Genomic DNA, 24273 nt, shown 5'->3' with positions numbered 1-24273 from the left:
TTACCCTGCATGTCACCAGTTAATTTACCCTGCATGTCTTTGGACTGTGGAAGCAAGCTGGAGAACCCAGAGAAAACCCATGCTGACATGGGGAGAACATGCAAACTCCATACAGGAAGGCCCCAGCCAGCCAGTGCGTTCGAAACCCTTTTCCTGTAAGTGCTAACCACTGCACCACCGTATTGCCCATGGGCAAAAACAAACTAATCTTTTTGACTCTTTGTACTGTCCAGTACATGCCAGGTCAGCCTGTCAAACATCCGATTGCTCATGAATCCCTGACTTCTCCCACTCGCCCACTCGCTGTTATCGTAAGGAATTGCTCATGCTGAATGCTACAGTGAGTGAACAAGAAGCAACTGCATCAGGCTCAAGCAGCCTGGCAGCTGCACTTATTGAACGAGACTGAATGAACCATTCTCTCGAAGTGGGACTTCTGTTGCTTACCCAGGAATGACAACAGATTGATGCAGTCAAATCACATTTTGGTAACATCTGTTGAGCTAACATGGCCTGTTTAATATAAATAATTATCAGAGCTTAGCAAAAGTTAGATGTTTTACTGTACATTATTTTGTAGCAATTTTTATCCCCTGTTGCCTGTAATAGCCAATGACAATACTTTAGGCTATATTCCATGAATAGCATCAGAGCGGTCAGCCATTTCAACTAGAATGGCCTGCTTCCAAAATTGCACTCCTTTCCTGCTGCTCATTTTGTTGTTTTGCAGTAATGCAACGACACTGAATAAATGAGGGAGGACCAATTAAATCACAAGTCAAGACCTCTGCTAGCCAGGGTCCAGAGTGAGTTCAGTTGCCCCCCGGATGGTTGTTCTTCTGATTTCGGTGTTTTCATGAGCTTTAAGATGTTAAAAAAAAATGCCGACACTACAAAGAAGATGGGTATTACTGTATTGCTCAGAGTGCTTAAACAACACATTGATGATCATGAAAAATAAAGAAAGCAGATCAGGTGAGAAGTATGATCATTTTTCAGATTATTATCGACACCACATGAATGCAGCACAAAGCTGCTGAGGTAACTTCTGCTTGCCCCTCAAAGAACGACTGATAATTGGTCAGTGACTTCCTGTAACATCATATTAAGCTCACATAGCCTACCTGCTTACAAGTGGGATGCTGAATCAATTCATTACAATGAATATTAAGGCTTTTTGCCTTTATTAGACAGGACAGTCCAAGCGTGGGCAATGGGCCGCAGGCTGAAATCAAACCTGCGGCTGCTGCAGCAGGGACACTGCCTTCTTATATGGGACACCTGCTCTCCCTACTAAAGCCCCGTTTCAACCAAACATTTTCGGTATGGTACCTTTGGAACCAAAAGTAACTCTTCAGAGCAATCAACAGACCGCAGTGTTCACAACTCCACCTTTTAGTACCAGATCTGTGTGCTAGGTACCCCAACAGAGGGGTGACCAAAAATGGGGACGGTACAAAACGGTCCCATTGGTACCATCCACAACTTTTCACAGTGGAAACGGAAAAAAAGCGTACCAAACTGAACTTCCGCACTGAAGCCCAATGTCAGCTGAGAGAGGCTCTGGCCCCCCACGACCGCTAAGAGGATAAGCGGTTACAGAATAAATTCTCACTTTTGTAATAGTTTTGCTTTGACTTTCAATCGAATTATTCTTTTGTACTGTGTTGTTGTTAACTGCTCTGCACAGAACCTTGAACCTACTCCTGTGTATACTTTGCCTTTATTAATGTAAACTTATACATGATGACTGGTAATGCATCGAAGAGAAGACCAGCACTAGCTGTTGAACATATTATAATGGAGTGTCAAGAAGAAACTGTAAAAACTGAACTGCAAAAAGTAGCAAAACTCAAAAGGTCCGAAAGGTTGGGTACATTTACATGTGTCGACTCCCAAACCAAAAACTTTTCGCCAAAACTGTGAAAAGTGTCAGGTCGCCCATCACTGAAGGCAATATAGAAATGTATTCCTCATTAGGCTCACAACTCAACAACACCCAGTAATTTCCTCTCTGCTGTCAGCTCCGACAGCAAACAGTTCAAAGAATACCTGACCCCAGCACACATAGGCCAACTACAGGCCAACCAGTCTGTAAGCACCACATGCAGCAGCTCAGAGACAAAGTCCAGTGGCGAACAGTGAGATATGTAAACCAGCTTTTTCCCCAGACATACAGTACATAAACAAATACTGACTACAAACGACGGAAATACAACAAACAATGAAACTAGTTTCAAAATGTCAAACAACCCAGATGTCAGCAATTTATAACTAGCCAGCAGCTATTTGACATTTCAAAGTTGTTCTGAGTTTGCTCGAATTTCTTGTAGGCGTTGTTTGAAGATAATACAGTCAAAGCTGTGAATCCAACAGGGGATTTATAACTTACGTTTTAGAAATGCCCACAGTTAATTTTAACCTTGCAATTTTTTCCTGTCATAAAGGCAACTTTATTGCGATGGGTAAGCCATGAACTTGGATAGGTGAGGGTCATTTCTATAGACAAGTGACAATTATGGAGGCTTTCTCAGGATTGTCCTGCAAAACCAGTGAAAATTCCTTTAAAAATTTCCTTTGATACTGTGAAACGGCACTGAAGCAGCACAGACACCATCTGCTTTGACAAAACCTCCAATGAAATAAACTAAATTAGGCTGGCTCGGTTTGTGTCTTGAGTCAGGAGAAACATTCATTTGATCAATCCTCAGCGTATCTTTCACTGAAGCGGCAGGCTGCAGCTCTTCTCTGTGAGCCGATTAGAGACATTATGATTCTCTGGTGGAGGACTGATCAGAGACGGTGCTTTTCTCCAGCTGAGAGCTGAGGGTGTAGAGGGATTCCTGCTGCATCAGCGCTTATTGCTGCATTTTTGCTGCTCCCCTGGCATAAACACTGGAACACCCCACGCAACTGATTTGTGTGTGTGCACACAAGGTAACAAAAGTGGTACCATTTATTCATTCATTTGAGGACAAGAGTGCTGACTGCAGACACACACACGCATACCTTGTAATATACAGTATGTACAGCTATGATTCTGTGTTTTATTCTCTTGTGAGCCATGTCAAAGAAACATTTATATCATCCTTTGACAGGCAATAATGTTTTCAGACATGCTAGCAATACGGCACTAGAGGTGGTAATGTAGGTCTGTCAGTAGACCACTTTGATTCAGACTGAAATATCTCAACTATTGGATGAACTGGCAGACATTCATGGTTTCTAGAGGATGAATTTTAATGACTTTGTGATCCCCTGACTATTGCTGTAGTGTCACCATAAGGTGGCATTTGTGGTTTTGAGTAAAATAGCTCAACAACTATTGGACAGATCGCCACTAAATTTGGTACACTGATGATGAACTGTAATACATCTGGTGATGCACTTTTCATCCAGCCCCATCATCAGGTCAAATTACCTTGGTTGATGACCAAATAACTGCAAAGCTAATAACATTCCCGTCAGCCTCAACTGTACTTTACGGGACAATTATTAAATGATAGCATGCTAACACACTAACCTAAGATGGCTAGCATGCTAAAAATGATTAACCATTGACTGTATTAAACATGGACGACATGACCGCTCCCCAAAAGTGAAGACAAAATATCTCCATTGCCCCCTGGTGGCTGGCTGCAGCAAAGGTCATAAACCCCGCCCCCTCGATGTTAGTGGATGGGACATACACAAAACCAGGCAGCAACCACCAGAGCTGAAAAATGAAACCAAAACAGACATCCCAAAAACTGCAGTTCTTTGAATGGCCACTTGAGGCTACTGACAACTCTACAGGCGGTGAATGTTTTTTTTTTAACTCACCATTTACATTTGTTAAGGCTTAAAGTTATGCATAATTAAGGGCATGGCCAGGCTGTCAGCTGATAGTGTCTCTGGCTTCTCAGTCAGATCCATCCCTCACTCCTCCATAGCAGCAGCCTCTCCCCCAAATATGGTCACTGCTGGCTCCCAAAAACAAAGATGGCGAAGATCGAAGAACCAAACTTGTGGCTTCAAAATAGGAGTCCACAAACTAATGGGTGACATCACAGTAGCTACGACCATTTTTTTCACAGTCTATGGGCCAAACTAAAAAACGGCAAAAACATTTCCAGCTTTCAAGTATGTACGCAGCCCAATCATTATGCACAGCAGTGTTTCTCCCACTGACCTCGCCTGCAAGTTCCTGCTCAGCTCATAGACTTAACATTGTGATGACGTCACAGATTTTTAAATCACTTTTCTTGGCTCAAGTTAAGTTTTACAAATATCTAACAACCAAAAATTAAGAACAGAAAGAGACAGAATTGATCTTATTTGCATTTCAAGGTGTCCTGTCAACTGTTTTACAGTCTCTTTGTAGTCTATTGGGAAAATGCTTTTTGGGCCGCAGGGTTTTTTTCCACTGCAATACTGCAAGTGGCCACTAGGCGAAATTGGGTGAAAGGCTAAGCTGCTATTCTGACGGCCTGGCCCAGACACACTCTTGCAACCAGTGCAAGATGGCATCATCCATATTTGGGATATTTTGGCTTCATTTTTGTACAGTGGCAGGAAGCGGAGACGCGTCGTCCATCTTAATATACAGTCTATGGCATGTTGCCATGTTAGCGCTGGCATTTTGCTCTAAGCACTGTGCCTGAGATCAGCCTTACAGAGCCAGTTGTGTTGCTGCCTGCAGTCTCTTAATCTTGTTTTGATTCTGATTCTATAACCAGCTCAGCAGCGATGACACATCACAACATGTAAACAAGTGAGACATTTGTTGCATAATAATAATAACAGGGTTTAACAGAAACACAGTGGGAGAGCCTTCACGTAGGCAGCTGATGCTGTCTGTCTGTCTCCTGCTGCATTGAAGGAACACTGTCACTGCAGCTAAGATTTCACCATCTGGGCCTCTCCCACATAAGCTTACTCCTCTTTTTCTGCACGTGCTCCCCCTTCCTCCACAACCAACACACTCCCACACACATGCACATGTGCCCACATATATATTATATTGCACAGGCGACATGGATCCATTTCACCCCCACAGAGGGAGGACTCAACAGGAGACTTGACGGGGACAAGTCACTGAGCGCCGCCTGTGCCAACATGTCTCTCCACATCAGCAGGGTATATAACAAGCAGCTGTAATCCCAGAAAATCACATGGGGCATTCAGTCATGCATGTGTCACTTTATTTGGGGTGTAAATAATGTAAGAACCACTCAAGACAGCAGCGAGTAATTGTGTTGGGCTGCTAGCATCTCTTAATCGACTCTCATTTACTCTTTGCTCAGCCCACACAACTACCGGAGGGGAGAAGACACTTAATATAAACAAGAGAAACTGAGCAAGAATGAGGAAATAGGCTACAAACAACACACTTCCTGATGAGACCGGTTTTAACCGAGTAAGATCATAAAACTCTTATCCTAATCTGGTTATTCACAGGAACATGTGCATGTGAACATACCACATGTCACACATATTTAAAGAAATGCATCATACTTGAGTGTTTGCTTGCAAAAAGACAAATTTAACATCATCAGCCCAGTCTGATCGAGCTCTTAATCACAACAGTAACAAGGACAAGGACACCACAGGCATCCAGCAGGAAAAAAAACACATTAGCAGAAAATACTGTCTGTATATTTGATGGAATTTATCTTCATACTAGACAGGACAGCATTCAGTAAAAATACACTATAAAGTCCAGTGAAAGTAGTCCCTGCAGTATGTATTTTCAGTATCGGAATGATGGATGACTTATTGAAAGTGCCTATGAACAGGCCCAGGGGCTCAGAGTGTCAATAAAATAACCCCAAAGACACCCAAAACAACCACATAGAGACAAAAAGACCATAAAGAGATGTAAAGGATATGCAAAAAGACACAAAATAACTACACGACTGGGCAAAACATGGAGACCAAAAACAACCACAGAGACATGAAATGACCACAAAGAGACACAAAAAGACCACAAGGAGACCCAAAACAACCACAAAGAGACTCAAAATAAACACAAGGAGACACAAAATGACCACAAAGAGACACAAAACAACCACAAAGAGACACAAAATGACCACAAAGACACACAAAATAACCACAAGGATCTGCAAAGGTACTGCAAAATGACACCAAAACAATAAAAAAGGCAAAAAATTGCACCAAAGAGACATTAAATTACCTTAAAGAGACACAAAATGACTAACAAGAGACACAAAACAATCGCAAAGATGCATAACTACTACAATGAGACGCAAACTACCACAAAGTCTGTGAGGTGGGGTGGTGGGGCCTTTGTCATATCTGCGCCTATTATTGTTCTTTGAAACTTTTTGATTGGGACTAAAGATTTTCACTGCTGACCCTTTTTTACACAGTCACAGTTAAAGGATAACTTCGGTATTTTTCAACCTGGCCTCCATTTCCCCATGTGTATGTGTGCGTATGATTCATGGGTACCACTCATTCTAAAATTGGTTCAGTATTGAGGCGCGAAACGAGCTAAAACGGGAACAGGGGCAAATGCGTCCCGTATAAAAGTGCTTTTTTTCGCCACTGACCGGTTCAGATCACCAGTGCTATCTCTGTAGATAGCATATTGTAGCGGCCGTGGGGCAGTGGTGAGTGTGAGTGAGTGGAGTCAGCTGTCAGTCAGTGTTGGAGCAGAGAGGGGGAGGGCTGCCCCGCTTGGTACTGTAAGTGAGTATGTGTGTATGAAGTGTGTGTGTTACGCTAGAAGAGTCAGAGTTTGGGATGGAGTCTTTTACGTGCTACCCCCTGGAGTGTCACTGGAGTTTTTGGAGTGCTCAAATAAACGGGCCTTTTTCCCGAACGCAAGAACAGGATGTTGCGCAACACCCTTACAGCTTTCATAGGTTGCCTTTGTCGGACGGCGAGATGCTGAAGTTGTGGCTAGTTGTGCTACAAATGGATGCTAACACTCCTCTCCAGACACTGCGCCTTGCAGACCATCAGGTCTGCAGTGCTCACTTCTCCCAAGATGACTACTGCCAGCTGAAGAAGAGAAGACATCCAATCCCGAAACACCTTCCTCAAGAAAACGGCTGTCCCACGAGTAGAGAGAGCTACAGACACAGTGGAGCAAAGCTCGTGACATCACACAGCCCAGAGGTAAGGGAAAGGCTAAGTTAGTATGCTATTTACAGAGAGAGCATTGGTGATCTGAACCGGTCAGTGGCGAAAAACACGCACTTCATACACACATACTCAGTACCCAGCGGGGCAGCCCTCCCCCTCTCTGCTCCAACACTGACTGACAGCTGACTCCGCTCATAGCACTCATAGCACTGGTGATCTGAACCGGTCAGTGGCGGAAAAAAGCACTTTTAATGCGCAAACTTATACGGGACGCATTTTCCCCCGTTACTGTTTTAGCTCGTTTCGCAGCTCCCGGTTGCATCTGCCTCCCTCAATACTGAACCAATTTTAGAACGAGTTGTACCCATGAATCATACGCACACATACACATGGGGAAATAGGGCCCAGGTTGAAAAATACCGAAGTTGTCCTTTAAACAGTGCTGTAGTGTATGAGTGATTAATGGCATGAGAGAAAGTGGGCATATGGCCAGTTTCCTGAAACCAAACACTAAAACCTACTTGTTCTAAAACTAGTTCTAACTCTCAACGTTCATTTAATTTTCTCTTACAAAGACTATTTCTTGATCAGCAAGACAAGCAGGTTTGAGGTTACTTACTTGAGTCCAGGAATGTCAAGTATATTTGTGAGTCCAGTCCAGTTTATATCCAAAAGCTAAAAAGGAAAAAAAACATAGAGTTGAGCAGGGCTGAAAGTGTTGGAAGTGTGAATGACCTTAAATTGATCCGAACACTTAACTTTATTGTTTCCTGGCCCTGTGCTACACTTACCACTTGGCATCCTACTTTCTGGCCAACAAACTCTGCTGATTAATAACAGCAGATACAAAGAGTCCTACACAAGTCCCAGCAAAATAATATAAATCAAAAGTTCTGCAGACAATTTGCTGCAGTTTTGATCAATTCTTACAACAAAGCACTACTTCAACTACTATACTGTAGCAACATTAATTATGAAAGATCTCTGGCCTTGTATACTTAAAGGGACTGTATGCAACATTCAGAGCATATCTATGATTCTGAATCTTGAATGGAGGTGGCTGAGCCAGCAGCTAGAAGCTAATGGTGCTAACGGTGCAAAATGGTGTTAGCAACGGCAAAAGTGCTGACAGAGCTAACAGTGTTAATGTGAGGGGGAGCCAGAGGGTAGGAGTTATGATTCCTCGCCGACGCCGTTCCATCACTATGGGTCTGGATGGCGTTATCAGCTTTAACTGCTGCATGAGCACAGTACTGAACGGAAGCAATTAGCTAGCCAGTGGGAAATACACACAGGGACTTACATCAGAGACGGTTCAGAAATTATGACATCGCACTTAGGAGTCGTTTTCTTTATCTGTGTCAGGTGGGTTTCGCCATTGCCCCGGCGCTTTAGCAGACGAGCGGCAGGTCCTGAGTCTATTCACTCCAATGGGAGAAGTGAACGTAAGCACAGATTACGAAGGATTTTTTTGCCCAATCGTCACTGAAGTAAATATTGGACCCACTTTTCACAAGCCACATGTCTTCCAAACATCCTGACACTAAAATCAACTTTGTTCGAGACCTGTCTCTGTCTCAGCAACACACTATCATGAGCTCTGGCAACAAATGAAGCTCAGTGTAAGTAGAATCAGGAAGACTTTCTTTATGCTTATGTGTAAATGTGTAAATGTGTTTGTGTTATACTGTATGTTATGTGTTGAGAATCCATGTGTGTGTGGCAAATCCATGTTGTATCTGTGGGGTATGTATATATGTCAGGTTGGCACTCAAGATGTATGGAAGTGTGAAGAAAATTTTCCTAATAGGACAAATAAACTAAACTAATCTAATCTAATCTAATCTATGCTATATTCATTCACAATTCTCTCTCGATCCCACTCCCACTGCTTCCTTCAATCAGTTGACCACGATCTCCTTCAGCTATTCATGTTGCTACTGCCAAACTTTAATCTGTTTTCCTCTCTGCTCCTGTCTGCTGTCATTTTAGGCAGAATCGTCGCACCCTCCTCCATCCCATTCACCTCCAGTCACCTTATCCAGAACCCAGGTCCAGCTCATCAAAGCCCACTCCTCTTCACATCCAGATCCTCAGCTCCCTCTTCATCTCATCTCATCTCATCACCACCATTATCACCACCAGCGTCTAGACTCCATAGGGGGGTTCCCTAATCTCCTACGTCTTTATCACCCTCCTGGAATAGATGACATCAAGATGGGGTCTAATCGCCAAAGACTCTTCACATTTCTCAAGTAAATAAGTATTCTTTTCGCTCAGAACGAGTCTCTCCTGATTGAACTAATATGAATCTGTACGGGGGTGAGATATTAAGCCAGCTGATAAAAACAAGCTGCTACGTAAGGCGCAAACATAACATTTGCGCTGTATCTAGAGCATCTTTGCTAACATGCACACACAGCCAGACCAGCTAACACAACACTGAACAGAGGAGCTTGGATTACATCACACACAGTGGGAGAATGACTTCATTCTACGCTCAGGACTCCATTACTCTGCTATATCCTTACACAGCAAATAGGGGATTGCTGCTGTTTCAATGCTCTGAATGTTACATACAGGTCCTTTACGTTCATTGGGGTTTTTTTTTTTTTGCCTTTTAGTTTGCTTTACCTTCAAAGTGTATAAATGGATGCACTGTCCACAATTAACTATAGTTTATGTGTCAACAGGCCAGCAGATCCTTGTATGGAAATGACTACAAAAACACCTGCCTACTAAAATATTTATAAAAGCAGCAGCAAGCCTCTGGGGTCTCATTAATTTTCAAGGTATAATAAGATCATGGACTATATATGTTTCTATGTTTGAAAGTAACAAGTATTCTAGAGTCAAAACCAACTAATTTCCTTTCACTTTGTGGGCAACACCGGACATACAGTATGTCAAATTAGACATGGCAAGAGACAATGGAAGAAACTAAATCAAAGAGAGTGTGGACGGCATCAGCTGAGACCTGAAATTCAGGCAGATCCTGCCTCTTGCTGAGCTTTGATCTGTTCCTGCCTCCGAGCTGAAACAGCTTTCTTAATGAGGCTTTCCCACCCTACTTTTCAGCCGGTGGTGCTTACACTGCAGCAGATGCACTGACAGCACAGGGGAGAGGAGAGCACTGCAGGGCTGTGAATGATGTGGTGGAGATGTCTGAGTGTTGTGGGAAGGTGATGTAGAGGGACACACCCGTGACTGCAAATCACTTCCATGGTGCAGTCAAAAGACTATATTTGGGTGACAAGGAGGTGCTGAATAAACAGCACTATATTCTAACTATAAACCTAGTGGCAAGCAATCAATTCAGAAATAATATGTCTTTTTCAGGTTCAAGCTTCTCAGTTTTGTGGGTTTCCTGCATTTCTCTGTTTGATATCACCAATAATTTCATACACTTGGGTTTCAGACTTCTGTAAAGACAAAATTAGACACTTTAAAGGAAAAGTTTTGACATTTGGGAAAGGCACTTGCTTGCTTTCCTGCCGACAGTTGGATAGTAATCGATACCCCTCTTGTGTCTCTATGTTCAACATGAAGCTACAGCCAGACGGCAGTTAGGGACTGTACCCATGCTGCATTTTTGTGCCCTCAAATTCATTGTTTTCAATGTAGACACATGGCAGACGCACTTAAACGCCAGAGTGGCGCGCACACGTTCCTGATTGCCTATTTTTCAGGGAGCAGCGGCTGTGCCCTGAGATAAACAAAGTTCAACTTTTGGAATGCAGCAGCACGCACTGAATGTCATGTGATGAAGACCAACCAATTACAAGCGACAGTTATTTGTTCCTTTATCCATAAATTTCAGTCTGTGATAAATATGAACAAGAAGATGATCATGTTAGAACAGGGCTACACAGAGCTTTACATCTGTCCCATGGACAACAAGCCTACACACAGACAGTGCCTGGAGAAGCTCTGCACTCAGGATTTCAGGAAAGTCAGGAAAGGCTATGATATGGTGCTTGTTGAGGTTCCTTAGCTGGCACAGAAAAAGACACAAGAGTGACACCTTGCCATTTCCAGGCAGTTGAAGATGCGGCATGTGTACGGCCCCTTGGCTTAGTATAGCACGAAGACTGGAAACAGGAATACAAGAATAAGCACCAACATGGCTCTGTCTAAAAGTAACTAAATCCTACCAGCACCTCTGATGCTCACTAATTAAGTCTGAGTGTCTCATTTGTTTAATCCATACAAAATCCAAAGTGGAAAAACAGCTTCCTGGAGATAACAAGTTTTGGACAGAGCCAGACAAGCTGCCTCGCCCTGCAGGGTTCCCACGCTTATCTAGAGATCATTTTCCAGGACTTTCTGGGACATTTTCATTGATGATCTCACTGGTATGACAGACAGGGATTGCAGCATATGCTAATGTGTTTTTTTCTGCAGAAGTCTGATTTAAAAGAGGTGCACTCTATGGCTATAAATGATCTATGAAATCATCTCATACATGCTTATAAATTACGACCAACTGATGAATAATGCAAACACATCTGCAGATGTACAGTGATGTAAAATATTTTTAATTTTGAATGTTGCTGGTATTCTATACTGGCCTCTCCTAGTTTTACCTTTTTCCTGCTCTCGTCCACTAATACGATATCAAGTGTGCCGTCTACCTTTTCTATGATTTCATGTGATTGCAGCATAAATCATCCTTTAGTAGAGACTTCAGTCTACAATGTAGTTCATACACTTCACTGATATACCACAGAATTATACAGTAACACTGGCCTTCATGATAAAAAAAAAAATAATTAAAAAAAAGCAATCCAGTCTGTCTCTCTCTGGATGCACCAAAGAAAAAGTCTACAAGTGCCGTAGGCCTGTGGGAGTGTTACACATACCAACACCAGGGAAGGCCGGCTACATGCAAAGACAGTGGAAGATCAATGACATCGAAGATAATGTTGAAAAGTTATCTTTTGCACCATTTAATTGAACATAGGATGCTTAGACGCATTGAAACAAAGCTTTACATTGGTTCCAAATATCTGTTATCAGTCTTCTTCATTCCTAATAATCGGTATCGGAATCGGCCTTAAAAAACATTTTGGACGATCTCTATAACCATGACTTGGGGATGTGTTCACAACATTTCCACTGCATAACTTTGGGCAGACTATTCTTGATATTCTCATCCATAAACTATTATTTGAACGTTAACATAATTCTGAACATGACTTACCGAAGCCCTTTCAGATGGTAATGTTAAATGCTCGAGGAAGCGCTGATAGAAAGCCTAGTAGCTCTCAGCTTAAGTAAAATTGAAGAACATTGAAATAATTTTCTAGGACATTTTACTCTTTCTCTCGTTTTCCATGTAGTTTTCATGACTGGAAAATTGGTCAACTGTTGTCCAGGTATTCCAGGGTATGTGGGGACCCTGTGTTTCCAATCTTATGCGAAGCTAAGCTAAGCTAAATGTCTCCTGGCTGGAGCTTCATATTTAACATACAAACATCAGAGTGGCATCAAACTTCTCATCTAACTCTGGGCACATATTCCCAAAAGCTATGTGTTTTGGTCCAGCTCTGAAAGTTTTTTTATGTTATTCTCAAGACAGTCATTGCAGTAATAGTTTGGTCCCCTCGATCACTTAATTTTGACATTCTGTCACACTGTTGAAGCCAACTTGACATTTGAAACTGGGGCAGCTGCCTCTGCAAAAAAATTGAACTATTCCCACAAATGTGCTTATTTTTTTTCTTACCTACAGAACAAAACCAAAAACTTATAATGATCTCAAAAAGACACAAGCAGGTATTGTCAAATTGAGGAAACTGTAACCTGCAAATGTAACATATTCTAAGAAAATGGTCAGTGATTAAAATAAGGTTTTTCTGATTGTCTACATTTTTCAGTGATTATTTCACAATTTTCAAACTATTCCTTTTAGTGGTCTATTTGGAAAAAAAAAGATTTATCAACACATTAAAACCATTCATTAATGTATACGTCTGTCCATAATGTAAAAAAAATCATCATATTCACTCCTTCACTGTTAGACTCTGCTTCATAAGTCCTTCTTTAAAATATAACTGTTTAACTGAGCCTGAGCCATAGACTCTCTTTCAAGGTCTCACTGCAGAATGTATTGCATCCTTTTATTTACACTGCACTGAGTCGCGTTAGCGCAATCGCACAGCCCCGCTGTGGCCAAGACCTCTTATGGTCTGGAAATGTTTCTATTTCATTTGGCACTCCGGATCAGGCCTTGTATGGCACGCTGAGAGATACAAGATGAGTTATTTGGATTCCAGGGTACACAATGTCGACATTTTTTTGCCCGCAGGAAATTACTTTTGCAATTTATTTTCTCTCTCGTGCACTATACCAACGTAATGTTCATCGTCTAGAAGCAGGAAGAAGACACATACTGTAAGTGCGTGTGTATGTGTGTGCATATGTGGGACTGCGCCACAATTTAGTGAGTGGAGCTGCTGCTTTCTCTCTCCTGCCTCCCACAGTAATACAGTATCTCCACCTTGAGCTTTAGCTAAGTGCCTGGGGTAGAGAAATCTGCCAAAGTAGGGCTGGCTTCATCTGGAGCTATTTAAAGCTCTGCTATTCCACTGGGTCCTCCCATTTGGTATAAATCGGCCAAACGTTTTTAAGCTGTGCAGCAGTGGCTCTGCACAGGGGTTGGGCAGGAAGATCGATGAGATGTGCACTGGAAAATATTACTTATGCAAACAAAGGGCGATGTGAAATGCAAATCATGTAAAGTGATGTAGAGTGTTTAAACTGCAGGAGCGCAGACAATGACGAAAGCAATGCCAGGGTGGGAAAACAAACTGGGAGTCGGGGCTGTAAAATGAAAGGAACACATTGTGCTGTGATTCAGCTGTGATGTGACTTATGAAATAAACATTTAGAGGCCAATTTACATGAATTATTCCTGCCTGAAAAAGGAAAAACAGATAACAAAGCAACAAACCAAGGACAGATTTGTGTTGAGTTGCAATGTTATAAAAATTTACCAAGACTATAAAGTTAACAAAGAACCACAATTGCATATAAAAGATATCCAGGATATTTTGTCATATTCACAGAAATGGGACCAACCTCAGTAAAAACCCCAGAAATAAATCATCAGGTGTGTCTAAAATGACAGTATAATATAAATGGTTAATATATTGCATTGCTGCACCATATCAGATGCTGGAAAAGATTTAGGAGGTATCTAATTTTGTTTTTCAATATCGCAAATCCCATTTTTACAGCCCCTACTCTGATCATATTACATTTATTCAGACTGCAGTGTCATTATAGCTTCCACTGCTGCCCCATTAAACAGGTTTTAATTGAATTAACTGGTGTCATGTTATCAGCGTCTGGACTTACTGGCTTCTTCAGGAAGAACACCGACAGAGCTCCAATGAGAGGCATATCACCCAGCAACGGCTCCATCACCACTCTCAACACGCCGTGGATCTATGGAAACACAAGAGGGACATATTGACACACATACACATAGGGAGCTCACACCCTGCTGGCCCTTGACATTCCTCTGCGGTGGAGCCGTTAGCTGTCGTACATTTCAGGTTGGAAACTGGATCGCAGCCTGACTTCACACCTGCCCCGTGTCATCCTCCACCTTCTCCATAACATACTATGACAATTAAAAGGATTATGGTATTGGAAGTGCTTTACATGTGTCATGTGGACCCCACATAGCTGCTCTAATCCTCACCGGAGAACAAAGGGTGTTTAAATACTCGCACCAATTCATTTGTTTTGAGGCTATATTTGTATTTTCAGGATGGAGAGCAATAAAATCTTGGTGAGAAAGCCATTACAGCAGAGAACCCAATACCAATAAGGCTCTCATAAGCAATACTAATAAAGCTCTTTCAGTGTTTGCATGCAGCTCTTTGAAGTAAATGCCACTGCATTCATTTTGAGACTTCACATTATTTCTGTGGCCATGGATGCTGTTACTAAAAACTGGGAAACAAATCCTTCACTTTGTCACCTGTGAGATTAAATCAGCTCTTAAGAAAATGAAATAGACAGTCAGCTGGTAAACCAAATGAAGTTTATATCCATGAATTTCTAAGGGGTATGAACAAGAATTCAAACTTAAATTTAAATGCAAGAATATGCACAAAAATCTAAATTATAACAACAATAATTTCCCTATCTATGAGGCCTTTTATATCCCAATGTTATCAGGTTGGAACTAGTTATATTTTTCCAAGCTACAAATAATTCTCAAATCTTGGTAGTGAAATCCCAAGTTAAGTCCCTAGCTTCAAGTCTCAAACAAGTCATGAACCAAACGTAATACCACATTAATGAAGGAGTAATAACGTTATCTGAGCATTAGCTTGCTAATTATGTTAATATTACCCAAGACTATGTGTTTTTGTGCAACTTTAAATTTCAAAAGAAGACAAAAGTTGTAATTTAGTTTTTGCTGACTATAGTTTTTGTATGTGAACAAAATTATCTTTAGATATTTCCAACTGGCGCTCAGTAACGTAATGTAACTTCATGGTTCTCTACCTCAGCTTGATTGGATGCTGTCGGATTGGTTCAAACAAAGTGGATCTGGGGAACTAAGAGTGTGTAGTGTTAATGTACGGAAAAGTATGGAAATGAACGGATTCATGGCTTTTTAAATAACATGCCTTTTTCATTTTTGGGCTTTGGGGAAGGTATCAAGTATTTTTTATGTCAAGTCCAAGTGAAGGAGTCAACAGCGTTGAAGTCCAAGTCAAGTTGCAAGTGCTTTTTGATATTGTCAAGTCGTGTCTAAAGTCATCAGATGTGTGACTTGAGTCTGACTCGAGTCGAGGTCATGCGACCTGAGTCCACACTTCTGGATATGACACAGTCATGCATCATTTCTGTAGTCTCTAAGTACTGACGTATCAGTCACAATGGTTTGCACTGTTGCCTCACAGAAAGAGGGTCCCAGATTCGAACCCATCGGCCGCCTGGGCCCCTGCCGTATTGGGTTTGCCTGTGTCAGCATCGTTTTTCTCCAGGTTCTTCAGCTTCCTCCCCCAGTCCAAGTAACTGGTACTCTAAATTTGCTGTAGAAGTGAATAGGGGCAATGTCTCTATGTGTCAGCCCTGTGATAGTATGGCAGCCTGTCCATCGTGGGACACACCTCTTGCACAGTATCAGCTTGGATCGGCTCCAGCCCCAGAGCAGTTTCAATGTACGTTATATGTGGTAAGGAGAGGACCTCCATCATAGTAGTGGGACCACATAACAAGCTGATATTAAATAAATAACAATAGGCCAATATCCGGCAGCGCTTAACCCCACTCCTCACAAAGCCATCGATAATCTAAGCGTTACCATGGAGTCAAATGCACCTGCTCTGTGTAATGAAAACCAGCTCAAGGAGGAGTGATGGAGAGACTAATGTATTATTGGCTGATAATGAGCTGGGGAGGTATGTAGGTCTCCCTGAGTTACATAATGGGGGCAGCGAGCAACAAATGTCTCCCAGGGACAGACCTAACAGCACTCGGTCTCCAAGGAGGCACACTGATTGTTTTTCCTGCCTGCTATGTTCCACTGCAGCAAAAAGGCCAAGGACATACAAAAACAATGAGACCCACACACACACACACACATAAACACACTGAGGTAGTCAGGCACGACAGAGAGCAGGGGAATTTTCTCAGGAAAGAAGATGCAAATTATTATGGAAATCTATTATTTTTCAAAGTTTGTTTATTTAAAATTATGTTTATTACACATATTTAATCAAGGAGGGGCCCAGTGCAGTGAGATAATTATAGTCTTTTACTGTAATGTGTGAATAATTCAATAATTATATTTTTATTGTCTAATTTTGTATTATGATTCTCTATTTATTTTGCTTTCTCTTAAGCAGATCTGCTGTTTGGCTGTCTTTATATTTCTGCAGAGAGGCAGTCTCCAATGTGAGACCCACCTGAGCAGTTTTATGAGACAAGACAATAAATAGAATAGGAAGGAAGAAAAAACATTTCTGCAGTACAGAACTATTTTTTCCAGATTTGTCTCGAGCATTTTTTTGTTTGAGAATACTGGATAGTGAATTAAAAAATATCGGAGTAGGAAATAACTCTTGAACTGTTCACAACATTTATAAATGCGATGACTGCAGCACAGAGTTGCAAGTAGCGATGATTCAACCAGATTTTGATACCGGACATCTAACTGACAACTGACTCAAACAGCTGCATCTGGTATTATGACAATGGGGCTCATCTATTAAATTAAATTCTGTGTTTTCCGTCTGATCAAACATTCGCATACTAAGTCATGCGTCAGCAGCGTGCCAGGAGGCCACGTAGCTGAGGGAGCTAACAACAAACATGTCAGTTGTTTGGAGGTATTCTGAACTGAAATCAAGGTTATGCAAGCAAAGTTTAAGTCAAGCCTTATGTTTCCTTAAACAAAAAAGAATGATCCCAGTCACTTCCACACAATGGAGCTTACAGCTTCTTAATGCAACACTGGTATTGGACCAGTACTCTGTATCAGCCGATACCCAAAGCCCAGGTATCTTTCAGAGCAGAAAAAGTCATATCGATGCACCCCTAGTTGCAAGTAGGCACTGATGTATTCACCAGCACCTTTATTAGGTACACCTGTTTAACTGCTTGTTCAGTCAATCATGAGGCAGCAACTCAATGCATTTAGGCACCACGACATGGTCAAGACGACCTGATGAACTTTAAACTAAGCATCAGAATGAGGAAGAAATTGAAATACGTGACTTTGAATGTGGCAAGGTTGTTGGTGCCAGACGTGCTGGACCTGGTTACAACCAAGGTCTGCAGAAGACCATCTCTGAACCAACAACACGTCGAACCTTGAAGCAGATCGGCTACAGCAGCAGAAGACCACACCGGGTGCCACTCCTGTCAGCTAACAACAGGAAACTGAGGCTACAATTCACACAGGCTCACCTGTCTGATGAGTCTTGATTTCTGCTGCGACATTCAGATGGTAGGGGCAGAATTTGGTGTAAACAACATGAAAGCATGGATCCATCCTGCCTTGTATCAGCGGTTCAGGCTGCTGGTGGTGGTGTAATGGTGTGGGGGATATTTTCTTGGCACACTTTGGGCCCCTTAGTACCAACTGAGCATAGTTTAAACACCACAGCCTACCTGAGTATTGTTGCTGACCGTGTCCATCCCTTTATGACCACAGTGTACCCATCTTCTGATGGCTACTTCCAGCAGGATAACGCACCATGTCACAAAGCTCAAATCATCTCAAACTGGTTTCTTGAATATGACAATGAGTTCACTGTACTCCAATGGCCTCCACAGTCACCAGATCTCAATCCAATAGAGCACCTTTAGGATGTGGTGGAACGGGAGATTCGCATCATAGATGCACAACAAATCTAAAGCAACTTTGTGATGCTATCATGTCAATATGGACCAGAATCTCTGAGGAATGTTTCCAGCACCTTGTTGAATCTATGCCAAGAAGAATTAAGGCACTTCTGAAGGCAGAAGGGGGTCCCACCCGGTACAAGCAAGGTGTACCTAATAAAGTGGCCGGAGTGTATTTTGAAGGGGTCTCAGGATAAAAATAGAGGGTCTGAAACCAATGCTCTAGAGCAGTTCATACTGATTGTTTACAACTGCAGTACATGATGATTTTACCTTAGTTATCATTTACTTCACCATTCCATGGCAGCCTCATCAGTGTGAGCACACAGTACACATGAGTAATTTCTGCTTTCAAGCCAGGATACAATGAAATCACACACTTCTGCTAAAAGCTTAATATATACAGACATTTAAAGGGAAATTTCGGTTTATTTCAACCCGTCTCCTATCGTCCTAAATTTGTTTCAAGTGACTAGTGACATAGAAATAATAGTTAGCATGATAGCCGTTAGCCTAGATACAGCCGTAGCTTCAGACCTGTTAAAACTTAATTGAACGGGCATCCTTTCAAGTGCAAAGTTAGTCCACTAAACAAGCTTTTTCTCCACAAAGACCGCCTCATATCGTTAGGATAAATGTCAGAGAACATATAGCCTAGAAAACGACATGTAAACGTGTTGTCTTACCTTACCGGTGTGCTGCCATGTTTGTTGTTTACCAATTAGCTAAGGCTGCAACCGGTCCCATTCCTTGCAACAGAGGTATTCCTCTTCTGTGGGCACTGGGGTACAGCATTCACGGGTAACGTTACACCACCAATCTCCAGAGCTAAATCCTTTCCTCCTCTGTCGTCCCCTAACGTTACCTGTTGTGCCTCTCTCTCTCCTCCTCCTCCATTCTTCAATTTCACAAAGCTCTTTGTCAGTGTATTCTGGCTCAAATAAATAAGGGCGGCCATCGCCTCTTGATGTGGAAAGCCTATATACTAACATTCCACATTTAGGTGGTCTTCAGAGTTGTTGTCTTACCTTACTGTGTGTTTACCGTTTATCTCTGCTTCCCAAAGCGCAGCCAAAATATCGCGAGAACAAGCAGCGATCTCATACCGTGCCTGAAATCTTACAAGAACAAGCCACAGCAGCTGCAAGGCAGAACCGGACAGTAGCCTGAAAGGTTCATTCATTTATTTTATGAAAGATTTATAGAATAATGGCTGACTTTTTGCCAGAGTTTTATGGCCGTCCTTATTTATTTGAGCCAGAATACACTGACGAAGAGCTTCGTGAAATTGAAGAACGGAGGAGGAGAGAGAGAGAGGCACAACAGGTAGTGGATGACAGAGGAGGAATGGCTGCTGGAAGGCTTTAGCTCCGGAGATTAGTGGTGTAATGTTACCTGTGAATGCTGTACCCCAATGCCCACAGAAGAGGAATACCTCTGTTGCAAGGAATGGGACCGGTTGCAGCTTTAGCTAAATGGTAAACAACAAACATAGCAGCACACCGGTAAGGTAAGACAACACGTTTACATGTCATTTTCTATATGTTCTCTGACATTTATCCTAACGATATGAGGCGGGCTTTGTGGAGAAAAAGCTTGTTTAGTGGACTAACTTTGCACTTGAAAGGATGCCCGTTCAATTAAGTTTTAACAGGTCTGAAGCTATGGCTGTATCTAGGCTAACGGCTATCATGCTAACTATTATTTCTATGTCACTAGTCACTTGAAACAAATTTAGGACAATAGGAGAAGGGTTGAAATAAACTGAAATTTCCCTTTAAGAAGATGCCACAGCTCAGAAATGTGAAGAAATAATGTTCTAGTGAAAAGAGAAATGCTCCTGTCCAAATACCTTCAGCATCCTATTTTTGTATGTGATACAAAATTCAAAGCCTCTGTTCACCCATTACTGAAAAGCCTCTCAAATTGGAGTTGACAAGACAGACCTTTACCCGAAGTCACTGTGCCACTTTATATCCAACACTTCATGTTCCTTTTCTGACAACCATTGTTGGGGCCAGGACTCATGCCAGAGGAAAGCACCTCTGTGAGGATGTGAAACAAATCAGACAAAAAGGAAGTCCCTTACCTGGATGCTCTTAATGCCGGCTTTGCAGTAGTAGCGTTTGATGTCCACGTCAATCTCCGTGTTGCCAACAAAGCTGAGTGACAGAAACACAGAGTATGAATAAAAACAACTTGTGCAGGGCTGCCTTAATGTTTTATCAATTCTAAAATGACTTTCATGGTCAGATAAGACATGGCAATGGTTGAATTCAGACATCATGTTGACTCCATGTTTTATTCATCATCATTGTGGCGTTGTTTTAAAACTCCTGTTATATAAATATAAACACAAACATGCATCACAGGGTTCTCCTCTAGATGTGACATCACTGTAGTCACAGAGCTCTCTGAGTCATATTAATAGAACTGGATGCAATGCCTTTATTGTCATAGCACATTGCACGGCGAAATTTGCTGTGCAGCTGGTGTAACGGTACATTAACATTCTACAAATGATCACACGCTCCCACCCACACACACATATACGCACACGAGCCATACAGATAAATAATCATAAAAAAGAAAAACAAAAAAGAAGTGGCATATCAGAAGGTACTATTTGTGTATTGTGCCAAATGCTAATGCAGCTTATCAAGATATCAATGCATGTTATAAAATATATTACATATTATTGCATTAAGCATTATAAATCCTGATGTCTTCCAGATTTTGAAGGATTTTACGAAATCAAGCTCCGTTTTGATCATATTTATGGTCTGTATTTTCCCAGCAATACCCATTTAACGTACTAACATAAATAATTACCTCTCTAATTGTGTTTTTTATTGTTGGGGCGGAGTCCGCCATTCCCACAATAGATTCAGGTTGCCTTCATGGCGGCGTGAAATTCAGTATTACTATTTTAAATTTCATCTCACTGATAACCTCATTGTTTACTAGTCATGCTCCTTACACGGTATCAGAGCTAGATTTACTGCTAATGCCTAACATTTCCTACCACTGCTGTTTCAGATTTAAGGCGTCCAGCTTGCTGTAAATATTGCAGGGAACAATGGAACAAGAAGGAGCAGCCACGATGAGCTGTTGGATAGAAAGCTGCAGGTGACAGGCTACATAACTTCTCAGTAAAGTAACCAACTTTACTGTGCTCTGCTGTTGTGCAGAAAACTACTTGCACTGTCTGCAGCTTAAAATCAGATCCCATTTGCAATAATTAGACTGACTTCTTTATTAAAGCAATATGAGTGGCTCTCCTGTTGCAGATTATCTCCAATGCTTTAATTCTCTCAGATTAAAGCAGCTGCAATTAGTTTTTAACTGGTTATGACGCAGTATCAATTTAATACGGATGCCCTCACATGACCTACTTTACATAAGCAAACAAGACCATCTGCAAGAAGACTGACTATTTCTTTATATTTCTTCTTAATGGCTGTCCCCAGGTCCATTTCCCCACCAAATCAGATGAAACGATTTACAGCATGCAGAACAGAGGAGCCCATGATTACATTTTTTTCAGGCAAAGTTTTGCAATGAGCACATTAGCTAGTTAAAAGGAAGCAGGAGGAGTTTTCTCTTAAAGGTATTTTATTTTCAATGTTATATTTTGAGGTTATGACTGATGATGGGGCGGAGTCAGTGAGGACAAAAAGAAAACAACTGACTAAAGAACAAAATAAAGCTGAAAGGGAAAATGACAGAGCAAGGGCTTCTTACGGAAATACTAGTACCTGAGTGAGCAGTATGTGACCGTTACCTTGCTGAACTGCTGTGGCTTGTATGTGTATGGTGTTCACACAGACAATGTTGCTGCTGCGGCACTGCTGCAGAGCTGCCTGCTGCTATAAGTACTGTATTTCCACAGTTAAAAGCCAGTACTCCACTAATTGATGGAGCTGTGCAAGCCACTGCATTGTCTACAACATGATCCTGCAAATATTTCACTATAAATAGCGATAATGGAAACATTGTGACAGGACTTTCATTTTGAAATAGAAACAGGAAGTGTTGAATTCAGAATAAATGTTTATATTTTTCCAAGTCTGTGACAGATACATTAAAACTGTAGTGAAATATGGTATGATGTTCTAGCTGTTCAACATCTGAGCAGCAGCAGCGCCACGCTTGAGTAAGACTGCTCACATGGGCAGTATGGCTGCTCCAATCTGCTAACACAGGGCTGAAAAAAATAAAAATAAATTAAATAAAATACAAGCGGTTCCGGGTGGCATGATGGTGTGGTGGTTAGCTCTGTTGCCTCACAGCAAGAGGGTTCCCGGTTCGATCCCAGACGTGGGAGTCCTTCTGTGCGGAGTTTGCATGTTCTCCCCGTGTCAGCGTGGGTTCTCTCCGGGCACTCCGGCTTCCTCCCACAGTCCAAAGACATGCAGATTGGGGATTAGGTTAATTGATAGGTGTGAATAGGTGTGAATGTGAGCGTGAATGGTTGTTTGTCTCTATGTGTCAGCCCTGCGATAGTCTGGTGACCCTGCCTCTGGCCCAATGTCAGCTGGGATAGGCCCCAGCCCCCCCTGCGACCCTCAAGAGGATGAAGCGGTTAGAAGATGGATGGATGGACAAGAGGTTCCGCAACGCAAATTTGCTGCTCACACGAGCACTGTGACCTGGCCGTTGAGGAGAACTACATACTTGAGAAAAGCTAGCTGCAACTAGCATTACACACCTGGATCTCAGACCAAATTCTCAGCGGTTGAGTGCATTGTGGGTAATGTATGCATAAGAATTTGGCATGAAAGAAGACTACAAGGATTAAATAAGTTAATATCTCTGGTATTGCTGTATCAATTTTTATCCTTTAAAACTACCCATCATCAGTCTGATTTTAATGTTAAGTGCACTGCTAAATCTGTGGAGTACTGGCAGAATTTTCAAGGTCTGCAGAAACTGTGCAAACTTTAAACCACAATCAAGGAAAACACAAAGGTAATACAAGAACATAATACAATAATGATTTTAAGAGGGATCTGTTGGGCTCACCTGATCTGTAGATCCATGATGATCTGTCGCTTATCCACATTTTCTGTATAAACCTTGACACCGTTGACCCTTAGGGGCTAAACAACAAGAGAGGGAACCATTATGGCCACTACTCCACTCTAGTTTATCAACACTACACCAACACCTCCACCCCTCCCAAACCCCCATGTGGTGAGCACAAAGTCGACCCCTCTCCTGACCCTCACGTGGAAACTATTTAAGAAATAAGCGCATGTGTCTGGGACGTGCACGTATGTTCACACTGAGGCTCCCACACACCCTCACCAGCTGTCCAAACGGCACCTGCTGCCAGTAGTCTGTTTTGTCACTGCTGAAACAACACATGATCAGGCTTCGAAGTATGCAGGAACACTAAGAGGGGCTCACTTTGTCTCCCATGTCGATCTTGCTGAAGCAGAAGGTGCTGAGGTGGGCATTGGACTCCTTCACTGCTGGCTCGATCGTCTCGTGGAACAGTTTTTCCACAAACTGGCAGATGTATGGCCACATCTGTTTCACTGTCTGAGGGAATAAAGGAAGAGAAGACTGAACTTCGAGTCTTGATGGGACAAACTAGGCCCTTTTCCATTTATTAAGTAATCTTAAAGGGCGTGTGCACATGAAGTCTTGTACCTCATAACTGTACGGCTCTCACACTGTGAATGATAGTTACTTTAAAATATTCAGAATGTATTTCTATCTAGGTTGTGTCCTGTCAGACTCAAACGCATCAAACAGAGCCACCAGCATATTAAATTTTAATGTCAGCATCTCCATCAT

General features: G+C 42.0%; 1 protein-coding gene across 3 annotated transcripts in view; it reads right to left on the bottom strand.

Moving 5' to 3' along the window:
• The window catches only part of esyt2b (extended synaptotagmin-like protein 2b), a 56774-nt gene that overhangs the window by 23867 nt on the left and 8634 nt on the right, over window positions 1–24273 (bottom strand). For all 3 annotated transcript variants that reach the window (XM_049564875.1, XM_049564877.1, XM_049564878.1), the window contains exons 3-7: window positions 23881–24015; window positions 23494–23570; window positions 20558–20630; window positions 14455–14544; window positions 7712–7767 (exon numbers count right to left, since the gene is read on the bottom strand). In XM_049564875.1, coding sequence (XP_049420832.1) covers window positions 7712–7767; window positions 14455–14544; window positions 20558–20630; window positions 23494–23570; window positions 23881–24015 — 431 coding nt within the window. The remainder of the gene's footprint in view (window positions 1–7711; window positions 7768–14454; window positions 14545–20557; window positions 20631–23493; window positions 23571–23880; window positions 24016–24273) is intronic.

This window comes from Epinephelus fuscoguttatus, linkage group LG21, assembly GCF_011397635.1.
Source record: "Epinephelus fuscoguttatus linkage group LG21, E.fuscoguttatus.final_Chr_v1".
In the NCBI taxonomy this organism is placed as follows: domain Eukaryota; kingdom Metazoa; phylum Chordata; class Actinopteri; order Perciformes; family Serranidae; genus Epinephelus; species Epinephelus fuscoguttatus.
The sequence above is the reverse complement of the archived record's forward strand: the minus strand, read 5'-3'. Positions and strand labels throughout refer to the sequence as shown.